This window comes from Pithys albifrons, chromosome 7 (genome assembly GCF_047495875.1).
Source record: "Pithys albifrons albifrons isolate INPA30051 chromosome 7, PitAlb_v1, whole genome shotgun sequence".
Lineage (NCBI taxonomy): Eukaryota > Metazoa > Chordata > Aves > Passeriformes > Thamnophilidae > Pithys > Pithys albifrons.
The window spans coordinates 44442958-44470316 of record NC_092464.1 but is presented as its reverse complement, the minus strand read 5'-3'; the positions used below and the strand labels follow the sequence as shown (position 1 = coordinate 44470316).

General features: G+C 43.5%; 1 protein-coding gene across 4 annotated transcripts in view; it reads right to left on the bottom strand.

The window, feature by feature from the left end:
• The window catches only part of TMEM108 (transmembrane protein 108), a 157597-nt gene that overhangs the window by 9603 nt on the left and 120635 nt on the right, over nt 1-27359 (bottom strand). For 3 of the 4 annotated variants that reach the window (XM_071561232.1, XM_071561229.1, XM_071561233.1), the window contains one exon: nt 257-1369. In XM_071561232.1, coding sequence (XP_071417333.1) covers nt 257-1369 — 1113 coding nt within the window. Of the gene's footprint in view, nt 1-256; nt 1370-7344; nt 7677-27359 lie in introns of those variants that run through there. The other variant, XM_071561234.1, reaches the window with a different exon arrangement.

Genomic DNA, 27359 nt, shown 5'->3' with positions numbered 1-27359 from the left:
TTCAGCCTTGAGTTACACCTGCAAATTGAGGGCCCCAAAAGATTTTTAATAGCAATAGAGTAAGCCTCCTTTGAGTGTAACATTTTAGCCCTGTATTTTGAAGTTAAGCATACTTTGGTCAGTGAATGTGATCCCTGTGCTTCTTATCCATCTCAAGCTGCCCTGCCTCTGTTAGACCTCCAGCTGGTCCTTGAATCATGGGCCAAAATCTGAATTTAAGGAAAGAGAAAGCAAAATAAAGTGGCAATTAACTTACAACATGAGGATATAGGTACGCTGATAGCCAGAATGATCCAGGCAATGTCCATCTTGCTGAGACAGATGGTTGCTCTGTGCTGGGGTTTGTCCCCCTCGGTGACATGGGAGATGTTTCCTTGCACCCCTGGTTTCCAGGTCCCAGCAGGAACCAGTCTGTTCAGGAAGTTCCCAGTGGCGGTGGAGCCAGCTGTGGAAATGGAGCTGGACAACCTCGTGGCAGGTGCTGTGGAGAGAGCACTGCTCAGGAAGGTCGTGTTAGTCACCATGCCGTGCTGCGTTGGAGTGGGTCCCTTGGGCTCTCCAGCTGCCCGGGAGGAGACACTGACGTCAAAACTGGTCTGAACTGAGTGACCAGCTGCTGCTGTTGCAGATCCAGGGCCAGCAAACAGAGGGACATTTGTACTGAGATTCAAGGTTACCCAAGAGTTGTTTTTGCTCAGCATATCCCATACGCTGTAGTGGGTGGGTTTAAAAGGCACCGACACTGCTTCAGGATCAGTTGATGGTCCAGCAGTTGTGGTGGCAAAATCTGCCTTCTGCACCACTAATTCATCCCCATCCCCTTGCTCTGCTTCCCTAAGGCTTCCCGAGGTGTTGTGGTGGGGAGAAGGGTCTGAGAGTGTAGTTCTTGGCAGTCCCGTGCCATTTGGCTCGTTGGATGCTGTGGTCTGGGACTGAAATGGGTGGTCTGTGAAAGGGCTCCTCAGGGTAGGGAAGGGAGAGTGCAGGGTTGTCTTTAGGTAAGGCTCTGAGGACTCTGAGAAGTTGCCTTTGAACACCTGGAATACTTTCCCCTTGGGGCGAGACTGTCCCGAGTACAAAGCACTCTGGTTGTATAAATGATAGGCTTCCTTTTCGCCGATGCGAGGGCTGCTCACTTGCTCCTGCCCGGTGGAAGGGGCTTTCTCCGCCAGGCTGATGGGATGGGGAATGGCATGAGCAGACGCGGGAAGGGGCTCTGCCATGTGGTGATCTTTGTGGTGAGGTGTTGTTCCCATGGCTGTGATGGTGGTGGTGTTCATCGGGAGGCCCTGAGAGGAGGAGACAGTGGGAGACAGTACCTGAACAGAAAACACCAGCTCTTCTGTCAGTGCCAAGATCAGTAGAACACCTGAGGAAAAAACACAGAGAGAGGGTGAGACACCGGGGCGGGGGTACAGTTGGACAAGGAACAACACGTCTCGCGTGTCTGGCAGGAAGGAATACCTCCCATGATCTATAGAAGGACAGAAGAGTTAGCATCCAACTTTGTTAGCTTCTCTGTGAAAGTAGGAAGAGAAAGGCAAATCCACAGGAGCTGTGGTGACCCCATGGCCATGCGAAGAAATGAGATGGGAACAGGAAGGTTACAGGGAATCTCTGGAGCAAAGAGAGAGAGGAGCTTGCAGTATAGACTTGTGGGACAGCTTTCAAGTGCCATAGGCAGGTGATTTCCCTGTGGAAGCTACAAAGCATCCCATACTTTAGGGGTAGAAACAAAAGACTTTCTCATTTTCATTGTGGACTGGAGGTCTCCAGATAAATATCCATATCATTATGGGGAACTTTTGTTCGCTTACTCTTTTGGCCATAAAATCCCAAACTTGGCTGCCGCCAGTCTTGGCTGCCATTAAGCAATCTGTTTTTTGAGAGAGCATCTGCTTAGGCCTTGCTGAAAATTAGGTCAAGAAGGCATGTCTAATGAGAGGGCTTCCTGGGTTATACATGCTGTCCTCTACCTAGTAACTTTGGAAAATCTGGTCACTCCAAATGTTAAAAATTATCAAGAAAACACAGCCATCACAGCCATTTTAAACAACATTAGGATTATGAGGGGTGTGAGTCAATCTAACACAAGGGCCCTTCTCACCCTTGTACCAAGCTGTAGTTGTGTTCGCATGTGCGGTGGGGTTGGATTGTGTGAATTTGCCTCCCACCTCCCTCTGTAGTGCACATCATTTCATGAGGTGCCAGATTCACACCACTGGGAACATCATCTCTTTCATTTATTCCTAGTTCAGATAATGGAGGTGGGCAGCTGCAGTAGCATAAGGCTCCCCGGGATGCAGGGCTAATAACCGTGAGTTAGCGTGACCTGCAGGGACCACATCAATCACATGTCACTATTTCCATATGTTGAAGCTGTCGAGTGTAATGTGGATCTCTGCCCACTAGGAAGCACACAGAATAAATCCATTTTGCACAGTCCACTGAGCATCATCAGATGGCACCATTAGCACTGTGCTCATGTGAATTTCAACCAGTGGTGTCAAGGTGAAAAATGTTGTCACAGTCTTAACAAATCGGGGAGATGAGTTCGTCAAAGCAGCAGGATGCCAGACTGGTGATGATCACCTTCCAACCAAGACTGTGGAGTGCCTTCCTGCCCCCTTCTCTACCCTTCCTAGTTTGGCAGCTTTCTCCATGAGCATTGTTATGCCACTTATTTGAACACTACTTGGGAATATCTGTTACGGGCTGCAGAACAAAAGGAAGACAGGAACCTTGGGGAAAATGAAAGATCTCTGATTAGGTGTCTGCTGGGCCCTGTTGCATGTTGGATAGACGCAGATACCTTGAAATGTGTTTATTCTGAATCCTGGGCATCTTTCATACCTGTTTCTAATAAGTGCAATACATGTAGCAAAAACTCACCAAAGGAGCAGTACCTGTTCCTCTTCCCCAAATAAATGTGCTACTTTGATCATCAACCATCATTTCTGAACCAGAACAGCGCAGAGCATTGCAACCAACAAAATTCACATTATCTTGCACCCAGCAGCCTCCTGTTACTTGGAAGAGTATCAAGAAAATGAAAGCACTGACTAGATAATGTAGTGAGAGCCATTTACAAGTAATGCACTTACCACTGCCTGATGCTAAAATTAGCTCTATTTTTTTTTTGTTTTTAATTCTGGAATAAATATCTCTGCCAAAGAAACCACCATCTGGGATACTGCTTCCCAGTTCCTAGCCAGTCTCAGACAATATGCTCTTAGCAGAACACCTAGTCAAAGAAAAACCACATATTCTGTACACTGAGATGCAACCAGGAGAGCAGATGAGGTTAACTCATGGAGCACCACTCTTGGAAATGAAAGACAGGAGTTATCCTCACATTTTTGGCAGCGCCTATTCTGAGGTCAAGGTCAAAGCAGATATTCAACTGTCCATATGGCTAATATTTCATGCCAAGACAAGTTGCTGCCATAGAACAAATTCAAATGACGATTTATTTTGGATTTGATGTGTGGAGATAATGCTCCAGGAAACTTTAGGCCTGCTGTTCTGAGCGCACAAGATAAAGTATATTGGCAGATCTTATGAGATACTAGATTGTGATGATTGTAATGCCTGCTAGAATTTTTGGATGTTCTTTATGTAACCACTTTTTCTCACACCTCACACACACACAAAAACATCTCTGTTGGGTTAATGTTTTTCTCCAGGATCTCCTTAAGGAATAAGGGAGTTGTGAGCTTTTCTACATATAGTGCCCTGGGGTTAGAAGCCCTGGTCTTTGACTAAAAACCTGCCTAATATCCATCTCTACTTGCAATGCTGATAAATCTGAGGCTTGCTGCTATAAAGATTTATAGTCTCTGGGCTGTCTGTTGTGGTAGCAGGTCACCACGCATCAGGCACAGGAGATCAGGTGCATTTAGCTAGTACCTTGAGGTGGATTGTAAAGGAAGAATAAATATTTATAGGAAACACTACATCACAAGTAATTTACCTGACAATAAACAATAACCCCCTTGACATTTGGCTGTCTCAGGCTGTGGCAGTCAGGTTTTGTTCATCTGCCAGACTCCCTTTAACAGCCTCTGCAGAACCACCATGGTCCCACAGGCTAAATCTTTTTAGGATGTGGTTTTTCACTTGTTGAATAGACCACAGTAATTCCTTCTGTAACCACCAGAGCTAATATGTGCCCCTATCTACTGAAAAAATATTCAGCTTAGTAGATCATTGTAAAAATAGCCAGTGATGTATATTTAGGGGGAAACAGCTCATAGGAAGGACTTCACAGTGGCTTTTGCTGGCCCTTTTTAGGTACAATTAATTTGCTTTAAAATTGATCAACAGCCAACTGGAAAACAGAAGTAAAGCTGGACTCAGTGTTTTCAGATGCTCTATATCATCACCTAAGTCAGCTGGATTTGCAGTGACTTGATTGCCCAGACCTCCCACTTACTTTTCTATCATTTGAGAATATGCAGTGTCTTACCAAGTGGGACTCTTACTGAAATCCCTGATATTGGACTGCCCTTATTGGCAACTTTGGCTTAAGCCTAGGAAAATGATATTCTAAATTCCTCTACCAGGGTGCAGGAGACATTTGTCACAGAAACTGACCTAAGCACCTGCTTCACAGTTCGTGTCTCTGCTTCACAAATGCAGCTGCACTGAGTCAAGTGCCATGGTGGGTACGATGCCAACTGTCCCCCCACGTCTCAGCTTACCCCCCTCAGTCCCACTGCCACTGAAAGCAAACCTTCTGGTTGCTATCAAGTTCTCCTGGCCAAATTTTGATATCCCATGTGATATGGTACATAGCAAATGCTCTTGGTTAGTTCAAAGCACAGTCCTTGCAGCTCTTTGCCAAAATCTTTCTTTTTTGGCTGCCTAAGACTCTTAGAGCTAATCTTAGATCATGAGCCCTTTGGAGTAAGGCCTGACAGTCCTTACTATCCGCTGGCATAATGTTAATATAGACTGATGTAAGCACATTATAGAAAATAATAATAATTATATTTTCAGAGGTCAGTTCACATCATTAAGTTCTTTCATAAGGGGCTGTTTCTAAGGCACAGGAGCTCAGGGTCAGAAACTGGTTTGTCTTTGAAATGCTGTGTCAAATTCACACTTTTGGAGTTTAATGTTATGGCTGCATTACAACCATTCAGCCCTAATAAGAAGGCTGATTGACCTGACATTTCTGTGCTGTGAACTGTGGTCTTGCATAGTGCACAGTGCACCAGGAAGGCAGTATTAAGTATGAAATGAATTAACTCAAGGATGAAGCACAGCAGTGTACACAGAGGGTGCTGATGTGCATTTAGCCATAAAAACTCCTTCCTGACAACATGGTGCAATGGTTCAAATGTGAACAGGATCTCCCTGCAGTGCTTCTTCCAACAGTATGCTCACATGAGCAATCCAGAAAATGGTGTGTACACTTTTGTACATGAAGAAAATGAAGTAGGTCCTTTACAACAAAGTTTTAAAAGACTGTGTTTTACATCTTCAACAAGTCTCAGAAAGTCAGGGGTTAGGAATATTTTGTTTTCCCAAATTATGAAATCCACTCAAAGGGTTCTACCATTTGGAAACTTCCTCATGACCCTTTCATTTGCACACAGGTGGCAGAACTGTGTCCTTCCCAAACAGAAAAAGACACCGATTCAGGCCCCAGCAGCTTATGTTCTTTGATTTATCTCAGGACATCGGGAACCTCCAGCAGGATCCATGTCCTGGCATAGGGCAACATTAAAAGGTCTCACTTAGGAGTTAATTCTGTCTGGTGCTGCACGGGACACTTCATGAACACTTCTAGAACGACATTTTTGAATGACATGGCAGAGCAGGCATGTGGCTGTCGAGTCAGCTCATGTGTTCAGCCTCCCTGGGGCACCCCCTTTAAACAACACAAACTTATGTAACTCCTGATCTAAAGCCTGTGGAAAGGTTCCCAATGACTTTAGCAAGCTTTGGATCAAGTCCTAATTGCCAGAGATATAGTGGAAACTTTTGAGCTGCACATTTACATTTTTTACAGCAAATGAACATGCACAATGAGCTCAGTCTGGTGTTTGACCTCTCCTGGCCTCTGCTACCTCGGACCTTGCAGCAAGACAAACAGAGCCAGCCTGAGCAGTACTTGGCAAACATTTTTGCTCTAGGAAGGCAGGAAGAGCTTTTTGTGCAGAGACCTACTGCTGGACTCATTATTTCAGACTGCCACAGGCAAGGGAAGCAACGGGAGCTGTCCTACAAAGGACCCATTATCTACAGAACCAGGGCTTGGGTGCACATGGGCAGAGTACGGGATGCTGAAGCCTCTCTGTGCTTCCATCCTGACTTACTGGTAGTGAGAGAAGGTTGTGCAAAACCTGTTCAACACAAGTGGTGTTATTGTTGTAATGAAAGCTTTCTTCTCAACACTATTAACTTCTCACGTGTCTCTCAGCAAACCTAAAACATTACAGGGAGCAAAATAAATCTTTAATAGATGGAAACCATGCAGAAAGTATGTATTACTTCTGTTATGGTCATTTCTTTGTAGTCTGTCAAAGCAGCATGATTTTCCCTCACAATAAAGCAGCCTTTGTACAAACAAAGAGTTAAGCAAATTTAATCTCCATGATTGGTGGCGGAACAGAGGGAAGAAAAAGTAGGTTACTCTGCATAGAAAATTTTCCTTCCCTGACAGTCTGTCATGCCAAAACTCCCAGATATTGACTTACAAGTTATTGTCTGTTTTCCCTTGTAAGTATTAGATGGGATGATCAACCTGAACTTCAGCACACAAGGTATTTGGTAAAATGCAGGGAAGGAGAAACACAGAGGAACAGCTCTATTTGCAGTAACGTAAACATCAGCTGCAGAAGCTCTGGAAATCACATGTACAAACACAAATTAAGCAGCACTTGCTGACACTCCCCGTGCAACAACAGTAACAGCAGTTACAGTTTTCATGTGGCAAGATGTCCCAGTCCTTTAACAATACAAAAATATTGCAGAACACTATTATTGCCTTAAGATGCACTTACATGACAGACTTTGAGAGAGTGAGTCTGAATCAAACTTAATTTCTGATCCTCCAGGGAATTAAACAATGGGTGATACAAAAAGAACAGTGTTGTGTAGTCACAGAGCAAGTCTCACATTCTCACACTGCACTAGAAATTCACAGATATTATGGAAATAGGTGCTTCAGAAATGGTTCAGATCCCCTACTAAGCTATATATATATACATATATTGGAGCTGTTGAAGCTTGTGAAAAGGCTTACTGAGACTCCAGGACAACAGTAATTACTGACAGAAGGGTAATAAAAAGAAAGAGCCTAACTCTAGCTGCTTGTTCTAGGTAAGCACTTACCTGAAAATATCATTTGGACTTGTCAGCAGACATCCTCACCTGCTCACATCACACAGATTTGGAAGCTTCATCCCTCAGCAGAAAAAGGAAAAATACATCTTCTCTCTAATGAGGCAGCTGCACGCAGGAGTTGCTGTTATTGTTGGAACTGGTTTGGAGGAATGAGGACAGAGACAGCCCAGGCAGGCGTGTCTTGCAGGGCTGTGCAGCGAGAGGGCTCACTCCTTTATAGAGTACCTTTGCAACTGCAAGGCAAGATTACTTACTGAGCCAGTCCCCCTCTCTGCCAGCAGATCGAAGGGCTGCTTGGTATTCCAGCTTGGTTTCCCATCAAGTCCAGATACAGTTTGTCTGACATGGGTCTATTCAGATGCCAGAGGACTGCTGGCAGTTCTCGTTTTCTGGGAACAAAACAGCAACAAGCACCCCAGCTGCACGCCCTTGTGAGGCTGTTCTGTCCCTGTTTCAAGGCTGAGTGCCCTCCCTCCCAAGCAGTGTTCAGCTTTTTGTGTGTGGATAGATTTTACAGACCTACCTCCTGCTTCTGTACCTCCACCAGACTTTCCACTTCATTCAATTATCTCTAATGATATTAATATTCCTGTCAGAGGAAAATATGGGGAATGAAATAGTGATTATCTTCTCTCCTTCTCCTTCCGTGGCATCAAAATGCATGTTCTGTATTTTATTCCTTTGCTCCTCAGTGGTGAATGGGCAATTTCTACTTTACCATAAAGAAGTCCACAGATCTGTGATTCTTGTCTGGAAGAGCACACTGCCTGAGGAGCACAAAAATGTGCCCTGTGCAGCCAACTACCAACACCTCACAAGGCACGTGGAAATGTTAAAAGCACAACAAGTTGGGGGCTTCTTGAGGATTCTCTCAGGAGTCAGAGAGCAATCTTTTTGATTCAGAGTCCGTGTAGCATCCGGTGGTGCTGTAACAGCCCAAGCAGTTTGCTCCATGGCTCTTCACAAAATTAATTCCTAATGTTTTTCTAGAGCGAAAAGCCAGTTCTTTCTTCTCTGTTATAACAGGTGAGAACATCCTTATATTTTTCAGGCCCTTGATATAAGCATGTTGCCACCGGATTTCTTTTCGATGCTGTGGCAAAATCAGAAAGAAATAATGTTGTGACAATAGGTTTGAGATTTGGCAGCACCAGCAGGGTCTCCAACAGTGACCCTAGTGCTGATTTTTGGGGATGAAAGTTTCTATGAAGAGGGCTAGGCAGGTGCATATATGGCAAGCATATTTTACCCATATTTATACAAACACTGTTTTCACAGCCATGATAATTTCATGAAGGATATGGAAAGGCAGAGTGCAAATAATAATCTTAGATCTGCTTTGCATCTTTGCGCTTTTGTGACGATGTTCCTTTCTCCCTTTGCAGTTCACTTTTTGCCCTTACTGTTTTCAGTCTGAAGGTTTTTCTAAATAAAGATATTTAGTGCATTATATAAAAAAACACCCCAACCCTGGTCCTTACAAATATCAGCTTATTTAGCAGTTTCTAGAACTCAGGGCTGATTAAGAGCTTGCTGCTGAAACAATGAGTTAGCATGAAACTGCAGCTGGTGTAACAAGAGAACCATGCCACGTATTTTAACCTTTGCTGGAAGATTTGCCACATCTGGAAGTAGTAATTCACCACAGATTTCTTCCCTGTGTGCTGTCATGGATGGAAACATATGGTTCAGAACTGCAGAGACTGTCGTTTGGAATTTCGTATTATAAAAACTCTTCATAAGGACAGAGGCTCTGTGCATTCCCTTGTCCAAAAACACATGGAACAAACCAAAAATAATTTTAAAAGCATATGAGCATTCCTTGGTCTGACAGCTCCCCCCCTCACATAAAGCTTGTCCAGCCCCAGCTTTGCAAATGCACATCCCTTCCTTTCCAGCCTTCACTTGGCAGCAGTTTTTGTTGGCAGGATGCTGTTGCCAAGGGAGACAGAAAGGATGTGCAGCTGGCTTTTCTTTCACCTGCACTTAGTGCTGCTGATCCTATTTATGTTACTGCAGAACCTTTGGCTTCTGAGAGACCTACCAGCAATGTCATCAGACCTTTTGAAGAGTTTTGACAATGACACAAATAGCTGTGGCCTCTGACGAAAAGCTTAAAATAGGATCTTGCCAAGAGGATGTAGTTGGTGTTACTGATGCTAACTCAAGCGAGGGTATCCATTTCACAAGCAGTGATAAGAATGGGAAAGGAGGACTCAAAGACATCTTTAAAAGGTTTCTGAAACTCTTCAAACAGTGAGGAAGTTCAGATGTGTAAAAGCTACATGTTTAGTCTAAGGTAGCTGTGGCTCTGGCAGGCCATCCATAGGCTGACTAATACCCCAGGGAGACTCCTCTCTTGCCATGAGCAAAAGAGGTCACATTGAGGATGATGAGCTTTAACTTGATGTCCAGCCTTCAACTGATGAAAATGACATGAGAGGAATCCCACATCATACCCTTCTATCTATTTAGATGGCATCACCATAAGGCAAACCATAAAGGAATAAATAAAAGGGATATTTGAAAAGGTGAAATGTAGTCCCTGTATTGTGATACTACTTGGCAGAAGATGAAATTCCACTGATTTGAACATTCAGAACCAGTTTCTACAGAACACCAAACAAGAAGCCTTACACAGAAACACTTCATTGGCATGAAGAGCAGACTAGAGAAGGGCCTGACAGTCTTTCCATGAGGATGCATTAGGAAGCTTTTCTTTGTTTCTCAGAGGGCAAGCTGGCAAACACTAATTCAGCTGAAACTTGGAGCTGCTGCCTCTCAACAGAGCAGCACACTATGGATCAGCTACACCTGACCCCTGCAAGGCAAGATGTCTGGTGCTTGCTGAACTGGAAAGTGGCAGGTAGCAAGAAGAAGTAGGAGCCACTTCTTCATGCATAAGCCTTTTTCCAAAAGACCCACAGCTCCTAGGCCTGCTGCACTCCTTTCGAAATTCTCCCACTTGCCATTGGAGGTAACCAAGTCAAAGGCTTTTGATCCCAGCACCAGATTATGCATCTTTTCCAAACCTAACTTCTTCAGGACTAAGCCTCCAGCTCCAAGAAATTTACACCAACTTACCTATCAATCAAGGACGCTTATTCTAGACTTGGGATACTCTTTCATTATGGCACAGGAACAGCTTGTCTGTCCCTCTGTCTATCTTTCCCAGTAACTCCTGATCCTGAGTGATTTCAAATATTGTAACCTACTGTATGACAAGTGGGGAGGAGGCAGAGCAGAGCACCCTACTTGTGGATCTCTCTGCTTTGGTGGTGCAGACCTTTTTTCCTCTGCTTGCAAAAGCTGTGTTTGAATTCTCCAGCTGCAAGTACAGAAATGTTGATACTGCAGCCAGAAGGGATGCTATAGTTATGCACAGGCTGACTAACTTCTACAAACCCTGAAGGTATTTCTGTCAGTTCATCTGTTCACTGGAAGTAATTTCGATGATTTATTACTTATTCCCCCTTCAAACACATTATTACTTACAAGTGCCTGGTTATCCTTGTGCTTTATCTCCAATGAGAGCTGGTAATGAGAAGCCTGGACTGATTTGCTATGTGAGCAGGTAATACACAATTAGAAAGTAATTATTATATTTAACTGCAAGAAAGCTTTACTCTGATTTTTTGACTATTGCCCAGTTGAAGGAAAAGGGACTCTGCCTCAGAGTGAGTAAATGGTAGGGGTTGCTTCTGCAAGTTATTTACTGTCTTAGTTTATCATCTGGGCAAGTGAGAACCAAACCAGGTCACGATCAAGGAAGTCAACATTTCCAGTGTGGGGAATCGGGGATTGGTTTGGGGGATACCAAGGGTCAGATGTGAACAGGAATAATTCCCAAGGTGGACTTGCAGCATAAGAGGGAACAAGAGTTTCCACATCCAGATTTCCTCCTGCTAGAAGAGCCCAAGGATGTTACACATAAATCTGCCAGAAAGGCTCTAACGTGCTGCTCTTATTATACAGGTTAATATCTGGATTATACAGGGCTAGCAAAGCCTCTGGAGTGGATGGATGTAAGGTTGCTAGGGAAAGAAGTAAGCTGTAACTTTTCATTTCTGTTCATCCTTCCTACAGACTAGTGACAGCTTTCCTTTGGCTTCCAGAACAAAAATTTGTACTGCCTCTTTGCTGTCTTGAATTGAATGTGGTTTCAGCCAAAGTTGATTTCAAATTAACCTGCTTGCCCATTGTGGCCCAGCTGCACTGAGCCACGTGGGTGGCTACTCTGTGAGCTGCTCTTCCAGGAGGTCTGCTTGTGGCCCAGGGGGGTCAGCAAACCCCCTCTACAGCCTGCAAACAAATGGAGGTGCATACCTGGAACTTCAGTGTCAGAGGTGCATGTTGCATTAGGACACACAAAGATAAAATGGGAAAGATCAAATTCCCTTCTTCAAAATGCCAGCTGCTCAATGCAGAGATGAAGAATGGGGTTTTTGCTCCATTAGGTGAATTGCAAGATTGCACAGGTATTGAGATATGGATTTTTTGCCATCTTTTGAAGCTGGGTATTGGTCTGGAAGGAATTATGGTCCAACTTGGTAGAGTAAATCATATGTACTTATAAGTAAGGTCACAGCAGGAGCTGGATATAATTTCTGCTAATGAGAGCAGGACTTCACTGCTTATATTTCACTCAGTGTTACTGCTTCTGAGTAAGATTCAAGAGGTGGAGATAAGCAGTACCACACACAAAGAACAGGAGGGTGAGATGACATAGTGACACAGCATATTTGAATTGTCAAGGGATCAGTAATTCAAGTGGAAATACATGTGAGGTTAGGCAGAGGATCTCACTTTATAAAAATATGCTCTATCAACTCTGCAGTTAATTCAATTCTGGAATTTATATTTCGTATTCAGCATGAATACAGTTACACAACAAAGTAAGATGTTTCACCCTTATGTGTGGATGGTCTCTTTTTAAATGCCAACTTCCATGAAAAAGAAATAAAAAATCCACTAGAACATGTGTGTGCTACTTCACAATGCTATTTTGAACATGTGTTGGTCTTGTCTTTTCACAAGAATACATTAAATATTTGAAACATCACTTACATTCAATGATTTAAGTGTTTATAATGGACTCAGGTCATTAGAGTTTCATCTTGCCTTAAATGTGAGAGGCTGGCACTGTCATATGTGCTTCTTCACACCATCAACATTGAATGACTCTTTGGAATTATAGTTATAATAATGAGCATACCCACAATTGCAGCATTATTCACATAGTACTTCACAGGTAGATATTTTATTTGTTTCTCTTTTCTGGTTAAACCTGACACTATTTATGTTCAGGAGAGAATTTACTTTACCCATTCCTGAGATGTCATCACCTACACACTTAATTTTATTTTGGAAGGAAATTGGACTGACAACCCTAAAAACTTCTGATTATTCACAGAACAGCCCTTGTGAAGAGATTAAATGTACCAGCTTTTCCATGTTGCCCTGTCAGCACACAGCCCTTCAGGGATCTTCTCTTGATGTGAAAGTTAGCTCAGCCTCAATGCTCATTCATCCTTGACTTCTGTTCCGTTAATGCCAGTTATGTTGTTGGTGATACGATGTGGGCATCTTATCTTTCTCTTTCCCCCCTCCAGCAACTACGCTGGGAGCCTCATTTTATTTCAGACAGGCTATAACACCCTTCTCAAAGTGCAGTATTTACTCTTCAGCTCCTGCTGATGGGGCTGGAATGAGCAGGCAAACTAGAGAGTGGCTGTTCTCCTACACTCCCCTGCACCATCTATCTCCCCTCCCAGAGCACAGTGGCCGTGTGATGCTGCACACCAACCCTGGATAGCTATTGAGAGCACCAAGTGCTCAGACTCCTCTGCCCTTGCAGTACACAGACAGGCTGGGTGTTCTATGCTGAGAAAGCATTGCAGGAGTGAAGTCCTGAGGTGCTTGTCCTAATGCTGTGCCGTGTGATGTGTCCCTAATCCCGTGATCCAACTGCTCTGCTCTTGCAGGTTATTGATTGTTTTCCCTTGGGAGCGCAGAAATGCCAACCGTGGAATGGGAACATTCAATTTTTTGTATTGTCAGTGCCTACCTCAGTGGGAGCGCCTGTCCTCACTGCACTGCCCTGAATATGTGTGACTCCCTGGGTCCCAGGGAGGGCTTGAGATTTCCTGGCAAATCGGCAACAAACCTCCAACACAGCTGTGAGTTGTTTCCTTAGAAACAATGCAAGTGTGAACATACCCAGAGGTGCGCTTGGAAAGACAAATTCGCCTCTGAAATAGCTAATAACATGTTTGTACTGCCTACACTGCTCTGTTCCAGGCTTTCCTTGGTCTGGACTTTATTTATTAATATACAAAACATAACCTTGAAACTATGGCACAGCAGAGCTATTGACAAACGAAGAACTTTCTGTTCAAGCTCTTTGAATGAACTACAATTAACCATCACTCTGGCTTCTCCACAGACAGATGCTGGATGGAAGAGCTGTGTGGCAGTCAGATATTACATTCCTGTGAAATGCAATGATAATACTGACATAAGTGTCTTGTCACACTCTTGCCTTATTCCATTTTCTCTCTCTCTTTTTAAGCATTCTCAGCTGTCCTTGTACCCAAACAATAAAATCATTTCCACAGTAAAGTGCAATACCAGAACACAATTTCGTCTGGAGACAGAGCACCAAGTGTGGCATATCGGCACTAGAGCTGCAGGAGAACATTAGTCCTTGCATTAGCATTAACTACCACAGCTAAGAGAATATATTAGCAACAGCCCTAGTAAAGGTCAGGACACCCAGAGGAAGGAATACCAAGAAGCTTATACGAAGGACACAATTTGAAGATAAAGTGCAGAGTTTCAGCCCCGTTCAATATGAGTTGAAAGGACTGGAGGGAAATAAATAACAGAAGGGCTTGCTTGAGGAACCAATTCCAGAACCACTGATAGCAGTGTCACAAAGAGACTCCTGGGACTGATGGTGGCATCTGCTGCACCAGTGTAAATCCAGGACAACTCCTCTGCAATTAGTACTATCATTCAACAAATAAATGATTCTGAGAAGAGAACACAGGAAACACTAAAGGAACCCACAGAAATAAAACATGGTTGGGAGCTGAAGAGCAAAGACCAAACTAGAAGTAACAAATAATTTGAAGATTAGTGGCAATGAAGAACTGGAAGAAGTAGTCAAAGGAATGGAGAGGCTCATCTTCTATCCTCTTCAAATCTGGGTGCTGGATGGGCCACCTGAGGCCATGAGGACAGCTTAGCACAATCTTGTTTGGGTGCTTAGGTGCTTAATTCCCCCTTTACCTAATTTTTTGGAAATTAGTGTTCCAGTCAAAGAAAAGATTTAAATAAATTCAAGTACTTTCATACCAAAGATGTGGAAAACAGCTGCTTAGCCCAAGATTATTCACAAACATTGATTTGTATATAGTGGCTAAAAACAAGTGCTCTGGCATGAACCAAGACCAGAGACTGAAATCCTTAAGATAACAAGAAACCTGCCTAAGGTTGTATCTTGATGCAGTCAGAATCCTGCCTCTTGTTTTGAGCACTGCCTCAGCAAGGCACTGGAGCTGCTTCCATCTGATGTCGGCAGCATCACCCACGTGCCACAAGTGTCACACATGATCAAACACTGTACTGACCTGGGACCGGGGTGGGAGCAGGCAGATAAAGCAGGGGGAGCAGAAAACTGACATGCAACTCTGCTCTCACAGGCCTAAAGCGCAGAATAGGTTTGGGAGGACGTACAGCAAGCAGCTCCTTATGCAGATACTCACCCTCCCATTCTGCCCTGCTCACTTAGCGTGTATTTCTTCCAAAGTGTCCCTGCTGGGAGCTGCTCCTGCATGTTCACTCACTGTCAATTACACTGCCAGAAACACAGCAGCACCCACAGCAATGCTTCTATTGCGTTACAACTATTTCCTTAAGATGACCTTGGGTCCAGGATATTTATCAGGAGTATAAGAAAACAAAAAGAGGAAAGAAATGACACAGCAACAATATTCAACAATTTGTTTGTGAAAGTGGGGTGATTTAAGCTCCCAAAAGCATAGGCATACACTTTGTACTTGCTATGGCAGTATAAAGCATCCCTTAGAGCTCCATGTCAGCTTCTTCTTCTGTCTAAATTAATGCTTCCAATTAGTCCTGTTTTATTGTGCATCCATCACAGGAGATTCACTGTTAGGGCTCTGAACAATACGAATCCATATACTGGTAATTATGAAAAAATACATTTAGCAAGACACAAATGTTCCATATTTATCAGCAGTGCACTGAGCGCTTTACAGGTTTTTTCTGACAGATTTTTAATTTCTACAGTCAGATTCATCTTTGGGTTTAGTAACTAACTGCAGTCAAAGGCTGTATAATTGCACTGGGTTCAGACTTGGCTACTTTATTTTTTTCAGCATCTCCCTTGAAAAATAATTTAGCTACCAACGTGTCCAAGGCACTAACTGATCTTCCAAACCTACGTGGCACATACCATGTAGGAGGAAAAAAATACCCAGACTTATCCTTGAAATTACATCATATTACCTAACTTATCCAGTGCTGTTTCCAAACTTTCCCTCTTTTCATATGTAAAATCTTTGGCACATGTTAAATATGTATGTGGAATAGCTTAGAAAGGACTGAAAGGAGGGCAAAAGGGAAGAATGTATCTAAGACACCAACCAAAATAATAGTTCCCAAATAAGCCTGTGGTTTTAAGAGACATATAACTGTCACAATAATTATTTAACAGGGCTAAAAGGCTTCAGGTTTGGAGTCAGTCCAGATGTGATATTTCCAGAAGACAAGAGGAGAAGGAGCAATGCAAGGCTCAGCCCTGAACTGAAACAGAGGCAATGCCGTCTCTACTTGCTCTCTGGCGTCTTGGTAGCAGCTGGAGACAAACACCCTTCCACTTCTGGAGCTGCCACTCTTGACAGAGCATGATTAAAAAGTGATTATGATGACAATTTTTACAAGCTATTTTAAATAAAACCTGAAAACAAAGGGTAGAATTGTTGGAAAGCAAAAAATCTGACACAAAGCTTTAATCTGAGCAGGAGATTTTTACTGATTCTTTATTGCCCGGTCACCTACAGGGAGATTCTGGAGGCACAGGGAGAGCATGACCTCCCTCAACAAGACCCTGCTGATGTAAGAGGACTGTCTACATAGCACTGAATTTTCTTAACAGCTCTATATTGCTGCCTACCATAGACTTTGATGCGATTGTAGGATTGGAATGGGAAGGAAGGGGAAAAAGGTGTAGCTGGAGAGCTCTGCCTCTTGTTTCTGGAATAGCAGCAAAAGAGAGGTGCCCAAGGGCAGGCTGAGTCACTTTGCAGAGAGCTGCTGTGCTTCTTTGCTGCTTGAAAGGGAAACATTTTAAATCTTGCTCCCTTTGTGGCTCCACAACAACAACTGTCTAGCGAGAAAGAGAAGGAATCACGAGCTCTGGGGCCAGGTGCCAGGGGCACACTGCATTCAGGCTTCCTATTTGCTGCCATGAAGCCCATACTGGGGCCTGGGAGAAAAATCATGGGGAAAACTTGGCAGTGCTGATACCAGCAGATTGCTGCAGAATTATTTTTTTTAAATCCTTTAAGTATTAATAAAGATTCAGACTTTTAAAACTTTTCCTGTGTGATTCCATGCAGCCTTTTTAACCCAGAGGATATTGAGTTATTCACAAAAGGCAGAGGTAAAGACCCAGCAGAACACAGCTCTCCAGCCGCATGGAGGTTGAATGGATGGATGAGGTTCATTTGGCTTTTCCTGCAGCAGGACTTGTGAGGTGAGCAGGCCCCACCAAGCCCTTAATTTTCAATTCCTGGCCCAGACAACCACATATGCTCAACTGTCTTGTAGGCTCTGTAGAACAACAGACCTGACCCTCATGTGAGATGCCTGGCCTCATCATGGTGGCACACTCCATCAACAGGATCATGTCAGCGTATGCTTTTTCCTACACCTCCCTCCTGAGACAGCCCAGCTGAGCTACCAGCCTTAAACAAACACACTGAGTGCAAGGTGGAGGAGGAGGAAAGGGAGGACAGAAGGGGAAGTGAGAAACGGAGTAGTATTTTTAGATGGTAGGATAAAATAACCAATTGTAACCTCTGTTTAAAGTAAATGAATCACCCATTCATTCACTCATTCACAAGCATCAATATGATCAAACTCACCGTCCACAGAACAAGAGCTGCTGATGGTGGCTACACAAATCCATACCTAGCAGGCTCCTGGTGGGGTACATTTACATGTCTTTCCATGGTGTGTGTATAATTATGCTGAAGAGTCTTCCTTTCCAAAGTTGAAATCTTTGGACTGACAAGCTGTCCCTCCTGTGTACCCAGAAACACAGGCACATAATAGCAGCAGTTGTGGGGCAATAAGGCTGAGCATATCAGTGTTAATTGGAATTAACATACACATTTATATTTCATGGGGTTCTTTTGTTCATCTTTTTATCAATAACAAATCAGAAAAAATTGCAAAATCCATTATAGTTTAGGTCTAGGCTCCTCTTCCAGTAAACATATCAAGGTCTTTCATTTACTGGAAATTAAAAAAAGCTACTGACACAGGCTGCCCAGGGAAGACAGTACCATGGATCAGATGGAGCATGCTGAGGTGGGTCTGAAGTGTCTCTGTTGGGAGAGGAGATACAAATCCAGACCCATGAGGCTCCTTGCTAGTCTCTGTTACAGACCCTGAGCAAAGCTGACTCATATGGAGGCATCATCTCTACATACGCATGGCATACAGCTTATAAGGACAACATCCATTTAAAAGGGTGCCTCCTCACGCAGAGTGAAGCCACAATCACATTTGCTTTACTCCAAATACACATCATGATGACTGGCACTTAGCTGAGGTGTAAGAATTGAGTGCTCCTACTCCAAATCACAAGAGGCAGAAACCTCTTCAGCTGGGTGGGTGAGAGCCCTGGTTGACAGAAACAACAAAATTGACCCAATGAAAAGCTGAAGTCAAAGGCTGATTGAAACCCATTCAGTGGATTTATGTGACTGATCCCTCAACATTTTAATGAGATGTAATCCATACTTGTGTTCTGGGTTTCTCTCTACTGTCACCAACATGTCAAGTCAAAGTGCCAAACCAACACCTAAATGTCAGGATTAACTCTTTACTACTCCCTAGAGTGGGGAAGATACTAGGGAGACCCCTGCAGACAGCAGGCTCAGAGTTCGCTATAAGAAAGGAAGGGAAGAAGGCAGGACAAAGGAGATACCCCAAGATGGAGTAGAGGGAAAGACAGAAGAAGGAAAAGGGTAACAGAGAAAAATAGAAGTGGAAAATGGCATATTTTCTTACCTAGCAATATTGGATATAAGAAATATGTTCAGAATAAGTAATGTTATCTGCAAAAGTTAATTGTCACACATGGCAAAATCCTATTTCTGATCATTACACAAACCTCCCATTGACATGACCAAGATATTTACTCCACACTGAATGCGTATTTTTATAGTTTGGCTCATACTTTGGCATTTCATGCAGAATAAATCTGAGATTTCTCCTTTCAACCTCTGTTTAACATTCTAGGAAAAATGAAATTCTTCATCAATATGTACAAACTGTGCCAGGATGAGTTCTGCCCATCAGACTGGCATTTCAGTGGGCTGTGCTGCTGTATGTCAAAGTAAAATTTGGCCTTCGACTCTAATTGCTCCCAACTCTAGAAATATTGAATTGATTTTCTTCAGACATGAACTGTTTTCTCCTGCATCACCGAGGTCTATAAAACAAGCTGAGTTCAAATTTCCTAGCGTCAGCTGTTCTTGAGTTATGAGGTCAGAGAAGCTGCAACCGGAACAAATAGGAATAGCTGGTTTCTCCTCACACCCACATATCATAAAAACAGCCAGGCTGATTTTGCTGAGAGTTCTCGAAATATTAACCTTTAGACTGAGGCCAAGCCTGAAAAGTACACTGCCACCTCCCAAGGAACTTTCTTGAGAAAATTAGGAACAAGTGAAAACTGGGGGAAAGCCTGGATACAGAAAACAATCTGGAGCCATAACAGTGGTTTGTTTCCACAGGAGCTATTAACAATTCCCACACCTCCATCATAAATTAGCTTTGGAACAGCCTATATGCTCCTGAGTGGGATTGTGGCTTTCTTTCTTCCTAGAGAGGACATTTTTCCTCTCAACATCAGATAATCATAGGCTGTCTAGGGTAATTTTAATCTGTTTGTTATGTCTGGCAGACAGAAACCCTGTTACGATGACTACTGGGAACTCTGCAAGACTTCACCCAAATCCTTGCCCACCCCCTGCTTCGGCAGCCCCATCTTTCAAGCTGAACCTCATAGCCCAGACCACAGCCACAACCACGCTCGCACAGCCTGCCCAGGGGCTCTGCAATCATCTGATATATTCATGCTTTTCACACTGAGACATCTTGATTGGATGAGGGGCCTTCACTGTGTTAGGCATTGCAGAGACATTGTAGTTATCGGTCCATTCTTCGATGAACACTTGTACCCATTCTTGTCTTCTGCAGCTTTGGTAAGAGCAAATGAGATTTTTAAAAGTTTGAGCCACGAGAAGTAAAATGCTCATAATGAAAGGTTCAAGCAGGAATTTGAGTTTAGTGCTTAAAAAACAGCTTGTTTTGTTGCACATAAGATACACAGATGAATTAAAAAAGCTATTTTAACTCTAGTCCTTTTTAGCTGAAAATTACTTGTACTTGAAAACCTTCTGACCAGCATAACTGCATGCACATCTTTAGCCAAAGGCAGTGGTTATGAAACACCATGTAACTACCCTGTTTCACATGTCGTTCCCTGGGACAGGGAATCTTTAGTACAGCATGAAGACACTGAGGATATCACGCGGGGCCACCATGTGAAAACATATTATTACTCAGTTGTCACGCTGTCAAAAGCAGCAACCACTCACTGCTCCAGTGAGCCATGAATGACTTGTTTTGCTCCTGCTGAAGTTCTCCTGGCAGATATAGAAATACTGAGACACAAATGCCCATATCTAGACCATCAGAAAGAAGGGATGCTGAGATGCTAAAATTCATTTTTTATGGTGATCAAGGACAAGTGCTGTGGGCAGAAGACAGCAGGTTCTCAAGGACCTAGGTGTGTGTTCTGCTGTTTTTGTTTCATGCTTCTAAGATGAAGAGCTTGCACAGTCCCCCTGTGCCATCAGGCTTCCCTGACAGGTTCAACCTCACCCTGGTGCTCTGACGATGATAAGGGTGTAACAACACACAAGGGGAAGGAGGATCTGCCTGTCCATGAGGTACCTGCAATGCACTGATATCACCGGGGTTGCAGAACCAGAGCTGAGGGCAGGTTTGGACCCAGTATCTTTTGGCTGTTTTGAGAAACCAAGTGTAATAGTGAAGCTGTTCCTCTTTAGAAATGGGTTAGAGTGTTTGCACGTTTATGGGGATTTTCTCCCCAGTGTCTGTGCACAGAACTTCCATTTACCTAATGTGGCTGAAATGGGAATGTTGAGAGGTGGAGAGACAAATTAATATGTGCTTTGCCACTCAGACTTTCAGTGACCATAGAGCATTCTTATTTAAAAATCATAGGATAATAGTAGTTATAAAGCATCTGCAACTCAGTATTCAGGAAAACAGGGAAATTTGATTAGAAAAAACATTTCAAATCCTGAAAATAATGACATACTGCATCAATAGCAACAATTAAAAAAAGGAATCAGATAGATTTTAGGGAGGAGCAGAAGGGACAGGCAGTCAGCAGGGCTGTGGGATATATCCCAAGAGAGACTATGCAGGATTTTGTTATATTGCATATAAAACAAGTTACATTTAATGGCCAGGTTAGCCTGTGTTTCTTGCCACCTCTCCAAGGGACAGGTGATTTCGTATAGGCTCAGCTGCCTGGGATGTGCATGTAGCATTATATTCTGGCCACAACAAATCCTGGAGTGTGCTCTTGCTGTCCATACTGCAAAAATAAGAGTATAAGAATGCTGTCTGAACCATAGGAAGTATGAATGCGTCATTCAGAGTTAATTAATTTTATGGATCCACATGAGCATGTAGTTAATGAGTCCAGGAACTGTACACTCAGCCTCAAGCACTCCTTGTTGTGTCGATAGACAGGTGACTGAGAAGAGCCAGGCTTGGACATCCTGTGAACATTTCTGCTTTAAAAGGAACTTCAGAAGTTGCATACAAAGAACTTCACACATGGAAAGACTACCAAGTATTTACATCGGCTATGCTGCCCAGCCCAGCGCTGCCTTTCCAGGAGTTGCCAAAGGAACCCCCTCTTATGAAGATGCAGAAGGGCTATCTGAACCTCCTGGGAGTGCAAAGATGGAGCCTGTTGTGTCCGCATGGTGTCCTGGCCTCCTCCCACACAAAGTGGGGCAGGGGCTTAAATAAAGTCTCTTACTATTGGATGCTGCAACCAGCTGGCTTTTTAAGAATTTAGTAACAGATCTGTCTGTCTACGTACCTACCTATATATCCCTTTCTATGTCTCTCTAGATATAAATGTAAGAAGTACAAACTCTATACACCAGTGTAAGATACTATGTTGTCACAATAGTTCAAAGCATTTGATGCCAAAATTCTCTGTTGCTTTGCATAGCAAGACATCCTCCAGTTGATCCAATATATTTTGATTAAAATAATAGGTGGACAGAGAAGTGCACAGAGCTGCCCTCACACACATTGGCACAACAGCAACCAAAGGTGAGGGCACAGTGGGATGGCAAACCAGCCTCCTTCAGGCTTCTGTTCTATTTCCATCCTCTAAAGGGTAGGAGCCCCTGCTGACTAGCTTGCTACTGAGTGATAGCTGGGGTGGAAATTAAATGGCTGGAACACTTGGTTGCAAGTACAGAGCAGGGGCAAATAGAAAGGGAGGGAGAAGCAGTTGATACACAGCAGTTGTGTGGAGCAGTAAATATTAGCATCAATTTTGCTCATCACAACTGCACATGCATTACAGCTTTCCATGTACCAAATCCATAAGTCTACATGTGCTGAGCCAGTGGCTTGCCACAGCAAGCAGCAAATAATGAATGATGTATTACCTCTCTTATAATGGATTGGTTATTTCAACCTTGATGTGATGAAAAAAATTACAGCAATTTTGCTAATACATGTGTTTTCTGCTTTCTCCCTCCTTTCAAGTAGGGCAGAAAGGTGTCCTTTAACATTTACAGCCATGGAAGAACACAATATGTATGATGGTAAGTGACTATAATGTAGTATGCCATAAACTCTAAGTACCATCTGGTTTGAAAGAAAGCTGATATGAGGTTTAAGGAAGGTATTTTGCACATGACAGAGGTAATAAATCTAGAGTTTGCTGGAGGATTTAGATCCAACTGGAAATAAATCCATTGCAAATATTTTTGAAGTATTGTATAGCTACATTAAGAAAGGATTCTGCCACTAAGTCAAAAGTGCTTCTGGTCTAGCTGGTGATATTACAGCTTTGCCAGTCAAATACTGGTCATATCAATCAGTATTTCTGCCTGATGATGGGACATGTATGGCATGAGCCATGTATTGCATGAGCAATGTTACTATATTCTCCATTAAAATACAACATCCAATTCAATAGCAAAGAATGGCTGGTTCATACCATCCTTGCAATAAAAAAGAAATTGGATCAGTGCATCACAGCCTTCCTCTTCCCCTATGCTCTGCTTGTTCATGAGGCCAAGCTGTGACCAAGAAATTTGAAAATGCAGCCAGAAGCAAATCTCCATGAGCCAAAACCCACTACCAGCACATAGCAACTGAGAGCCTTGTCCCATGGAGCTCAGAGCAATACCACCCATTCAGCCTGCACAAACCCTGGAGAAGCAGATGCAGCTGGAGACTCCAGAGTTCATTTCAGGGCTGGGAATGCTTACAAATTCTTAGTACAAAATAACCCTGCATTAAAAAAAGTTCATGTTTGTTCAAGGCAAGATGCAAATATTCAGGGTCTGATCCTGAGGCCACTGCCATCAGTGGAAGTTTTCCACTAATCTAAGGTGGCTCTAGATAAAACCTTTAGCTCTGCTCTCATTTTGTACACGTTCCTGTGTCCTACTGTGTCCCCATAGAATGGCAGAGGCCCCACTCTGCTCTAATCCTTGGCAAAAGGATGAAATCATGTTGGGAATTCAAATAACTCCCACGGCATGAGGACTGCTCTGTCCTTCAGTAGGACTGGATGCTAAGCCAGCTGTTAAACGCTGCCTGCAGCCAGCTGCACACTCTCCAGCTGCTGTGGCTCTCATCCCTCAAAGAAGCATCACCTCTTGGTGATATGGCAGCTTCCCTTTCTTTTGCTGGCTTGGACATGCCACCCCAAGACTTTTTGAACCTCAGTGGGTTACTGATTTTCCAGAACTCCTGTTGGTTAATGGGGTTCCCAGTCTTCAAAGTTTTATCAGACCAAACAGACTGAGTCCAGCAGTGGTGGGATTCACTCCTGATGTTTATGATCATAAATATTACTGGTTTACACTACAGCTATCTCTTTTCCCTGATGAATGCTGACTAGCCTCTTTCCCTTCTGCCACTTTGCTTAAGTCACATTCAACCTTAGAGAAAAATGTGCATCATGAACAGGAATGGAAAGCTCTGTTGTATGGAAAGACCAGGATGCAACGTGATTATCACGTTAACCAACCCACTGTCCTTTGGATGCTTGGCCTACATCCAGCAAAGTGACATCAATATGGTGCCCTGGGCACATGCTGCAAGTCATCAGATTGTACCAAAATGTCAAACAGCATCCTGGATGCTGCAGGGATCTCAGGAGCTGATCAGCAAAGTGCTGCACACCTGGTCAGATCCACACACCCTCAGCAACACGTGGGGTCAGCAGCGCTGCTCACCCACCCGCTGGGACAGCCACCAAATACCAAGGAATACCCTTCAAAATTTTCTACAGCAAAATTTAGGTGCAATAGGACAAAATATTACAGGAACATATGGCTTTGCCTTGCTAATAGATAGCCTTTTTTGGTGAGATTTCTGTAAGACTTTCTACTTGGAATGAAAGTTTTTCAGAGGGCCTTGCCTGCTTTTGCTTGGTAAATCAAGGATGTGCGGCCATATAGACCGCTGGAGCCTGAGCAGCTCTGGTTCCCAGCAGGGTCCCTTGTGCTGATGAAGTTCTGCCACTTGTCTGCTAGCTAATGAGCTAATGAGATGTGACCCATCCATGGTGGACAAAAGCACAGACTGAAGCCCCTCCTCCAGCACTGGCCTGCCAGTTAGAACACTTTCCTGGTGCTGTCACACATGAGCTGAGCCAGAGCCCGATCCCAGGTATTGTGTGGCAAATTCAGAGTCAGTACTTCATTTTCAGTGGCTTCCTCAGGCTTGGTAGCAACACAGCCATGCTCAGTCTTGTCCTTGTAGCAAATAAAGGTTCATTTCTACCCAGTTTATCTTTTGTCTTTTACCTAATCCATCAGTGAAGTTGCAAAGCTGAATTTCCATGGCAACAGACTGTGAGGTCCGAAAGAAAGTTCTAGGCAGGATCAAGCAACTGAAGTAGAACTTGGAAAGGGAAAGAACAAAATTACTTATAAAAATTAACAATCATAACTGAGGGAATAAGGATAAAAAAAAAGACAAGTCAAATAATCTGCTCCCAGTGTGAAGACTCCATTTGGTTTCTGACAAAGCTGTCACTGGTGAACACATCTTTTCATACACACAGAAACCCCATTTGTCTCTTTGCTTCCTTTGAATTCAAGAGCAATGCCAGCAGGTATAAGATATGGCCATCCAAGGAATTGCAGGGGAATTCCCAGTCACAATGAAAATTTCCTGGTATCTACCTCTTTTCACTTAGTGGGAGCGCATCACACATTTTCATAAGCCTGTATTGAAAGAATATCACCACATCCACAGATGGTGGGACAGACATGGAAATTTTAAACATTTTTGCCAGAGCATTTTTCCTTTAATCCTCTTCTCAAAGGTGTGGTGACCACAGCTTAAATACATGTTTAATTAGTTGCTAATTGTTTGCTCCCTGGCATAGCCCTAAGGCAGGCTCCTACCTCAGGACCGGGTGCTGCCAGGGAACCAGCTCCCAATGCCCCTGGCATCCACATCCCATGCCCCATGGAGACAGTGGAGTCAGCAGGGTGAACCCAAAGATGGATGGCACAATTTCAGTGAGGGTGCGCAATAGGGGAGTGAAGTGAGAATGCAGATGTCCCAGAGGGATGCTGCCAGCCCTTTGGGGTTGGATAAATTGCTGCACAGGAGGCTGTGCTGTTGCAGCAAGGCCGGCAGTTTTCTCATACTTTTAATGGGGTCTCCTGCTGTGCCTGAGATGAAGTCACTGAGTTGGGCCCCGTGTGAAGTGCTTGCCGTCATGTCACAGCTGTCACACAGGGCTGGTGCTGACACTGTCTCAAATCCAGTACCTTGCCTTTCCTTTAAGCCACACCATATATTGCCTGTCCACATTTGTTACCACCTTCCCCTTGCAGGCGATGATCTGGGACCTACAGTTCTTTCGAGGAATCCAATTAAGGACGTTGCACAAGCCCCTCCATAGATGAAAGCCGACAATTTATTAAGCCACAGGCTTGTTGCCTATACCCAAGGAGCAAAGCACGCGCTTCCCTCCAGCAATGCTCCCTCCCCTCCTTCCCGCACCATCAGCACATGCTGCACATCAGAGGAGACAAGAGGGTTTGGGGTCTCTGTATTCTCCAACCACAGGGAATTTTTCTCCCTTATTCAGCAAAGATAGAGGAGGCAGGCAGTATCAGACCCTGAAAACTTCTGGTGATGTTTGGAGGGGAGGCAGGCAAATATGGAGAGAAACCTCTAGTGCCTATCTGGGATTTATAATGTGCATGGGTCTTTGTGACTTAAATTACTGCTTTTTTCCCACTGCTTGATCTGAGAGCATATTTGAGTCAATCTGAATATCAAAGAAATTCAGGAAGGCAGTGGGGCAAGCAGTAGGGCAGAGACTGACAGGAAAATAAGAAACCAGGGAAGGGTACAGAGATGGTATTGTAGATAGACCAGATTAAAAGATGACATGCCTGGCCAGCAGGCAAAAACCATTCAACTTAAATATGCTCATTTTTTTCCACTTAATTTTCTCTAATAGATATTTTATAGCCTGTTCATGGGCTACACATACTGTCTTTGAAGAAAAGTTTTTCAGACAGAGGGTGACAGAAGAGCTTTACACTGAAGTACTATGGAGCAAGCCCTGTTGTAAGTCAGCTCTCTGGAACCACATCTTCAGAATAAACCTAGAGCTTGACCTGCCTCCCAGGGACATGAATTTAGTGCACTTGGCCAGATAAAAGTATAAACAAATCCCATCAGATTAAATGGCCCTCTGCAACCCTAAAAACTGAAGGGGAATGTACATGTGCAAGGTGGGACGCAGCAGAGCTACTGAAGCTCTCCGGCCTTCTTCATGTGGCTGTTGATGGCTCTAGGAGGTGGAACATACTCATCTGCATAAAAAGAGTAGGAAGGGAATGTCCCAAGCCCTTGTGCAAAAGGACCACATAGAAGAGTTAATCATGCCTGAAAAACCAAACCACTACTGCTTTTATTATTATTACCTTTTCCCAAGAAATTACTCCTCAGCCATAATGCCAGGAGAAGTCTTAGAAGTATTAAGGAAAAGCATGCCAGTTCCACGGAATGTTCCACATCACTCTGACTCTACAGAAGTCCTTCAGTGGGTCACAAAACTAACTCTCACACATAAATAAGAACCATAGTCTGCGTTTAACATGCAGGGATTAATCAGTAATGGATGACAGCACTGCTAACAAGAGGATGGCTGTTTGGAAGCTTTATTACCATTGGCTTAAAAGCAGTAGGAGACACCTCCAGCTGTAAAATTTTATGCATACACATTATGCATCTGTATATATAAATATATATGGTAACATGAGTACATACACACACACACAAACCTTATAATATAATTCTTATAATTCTTATACTGCCCCTACCATGTAATTAGCATTATTATTCTA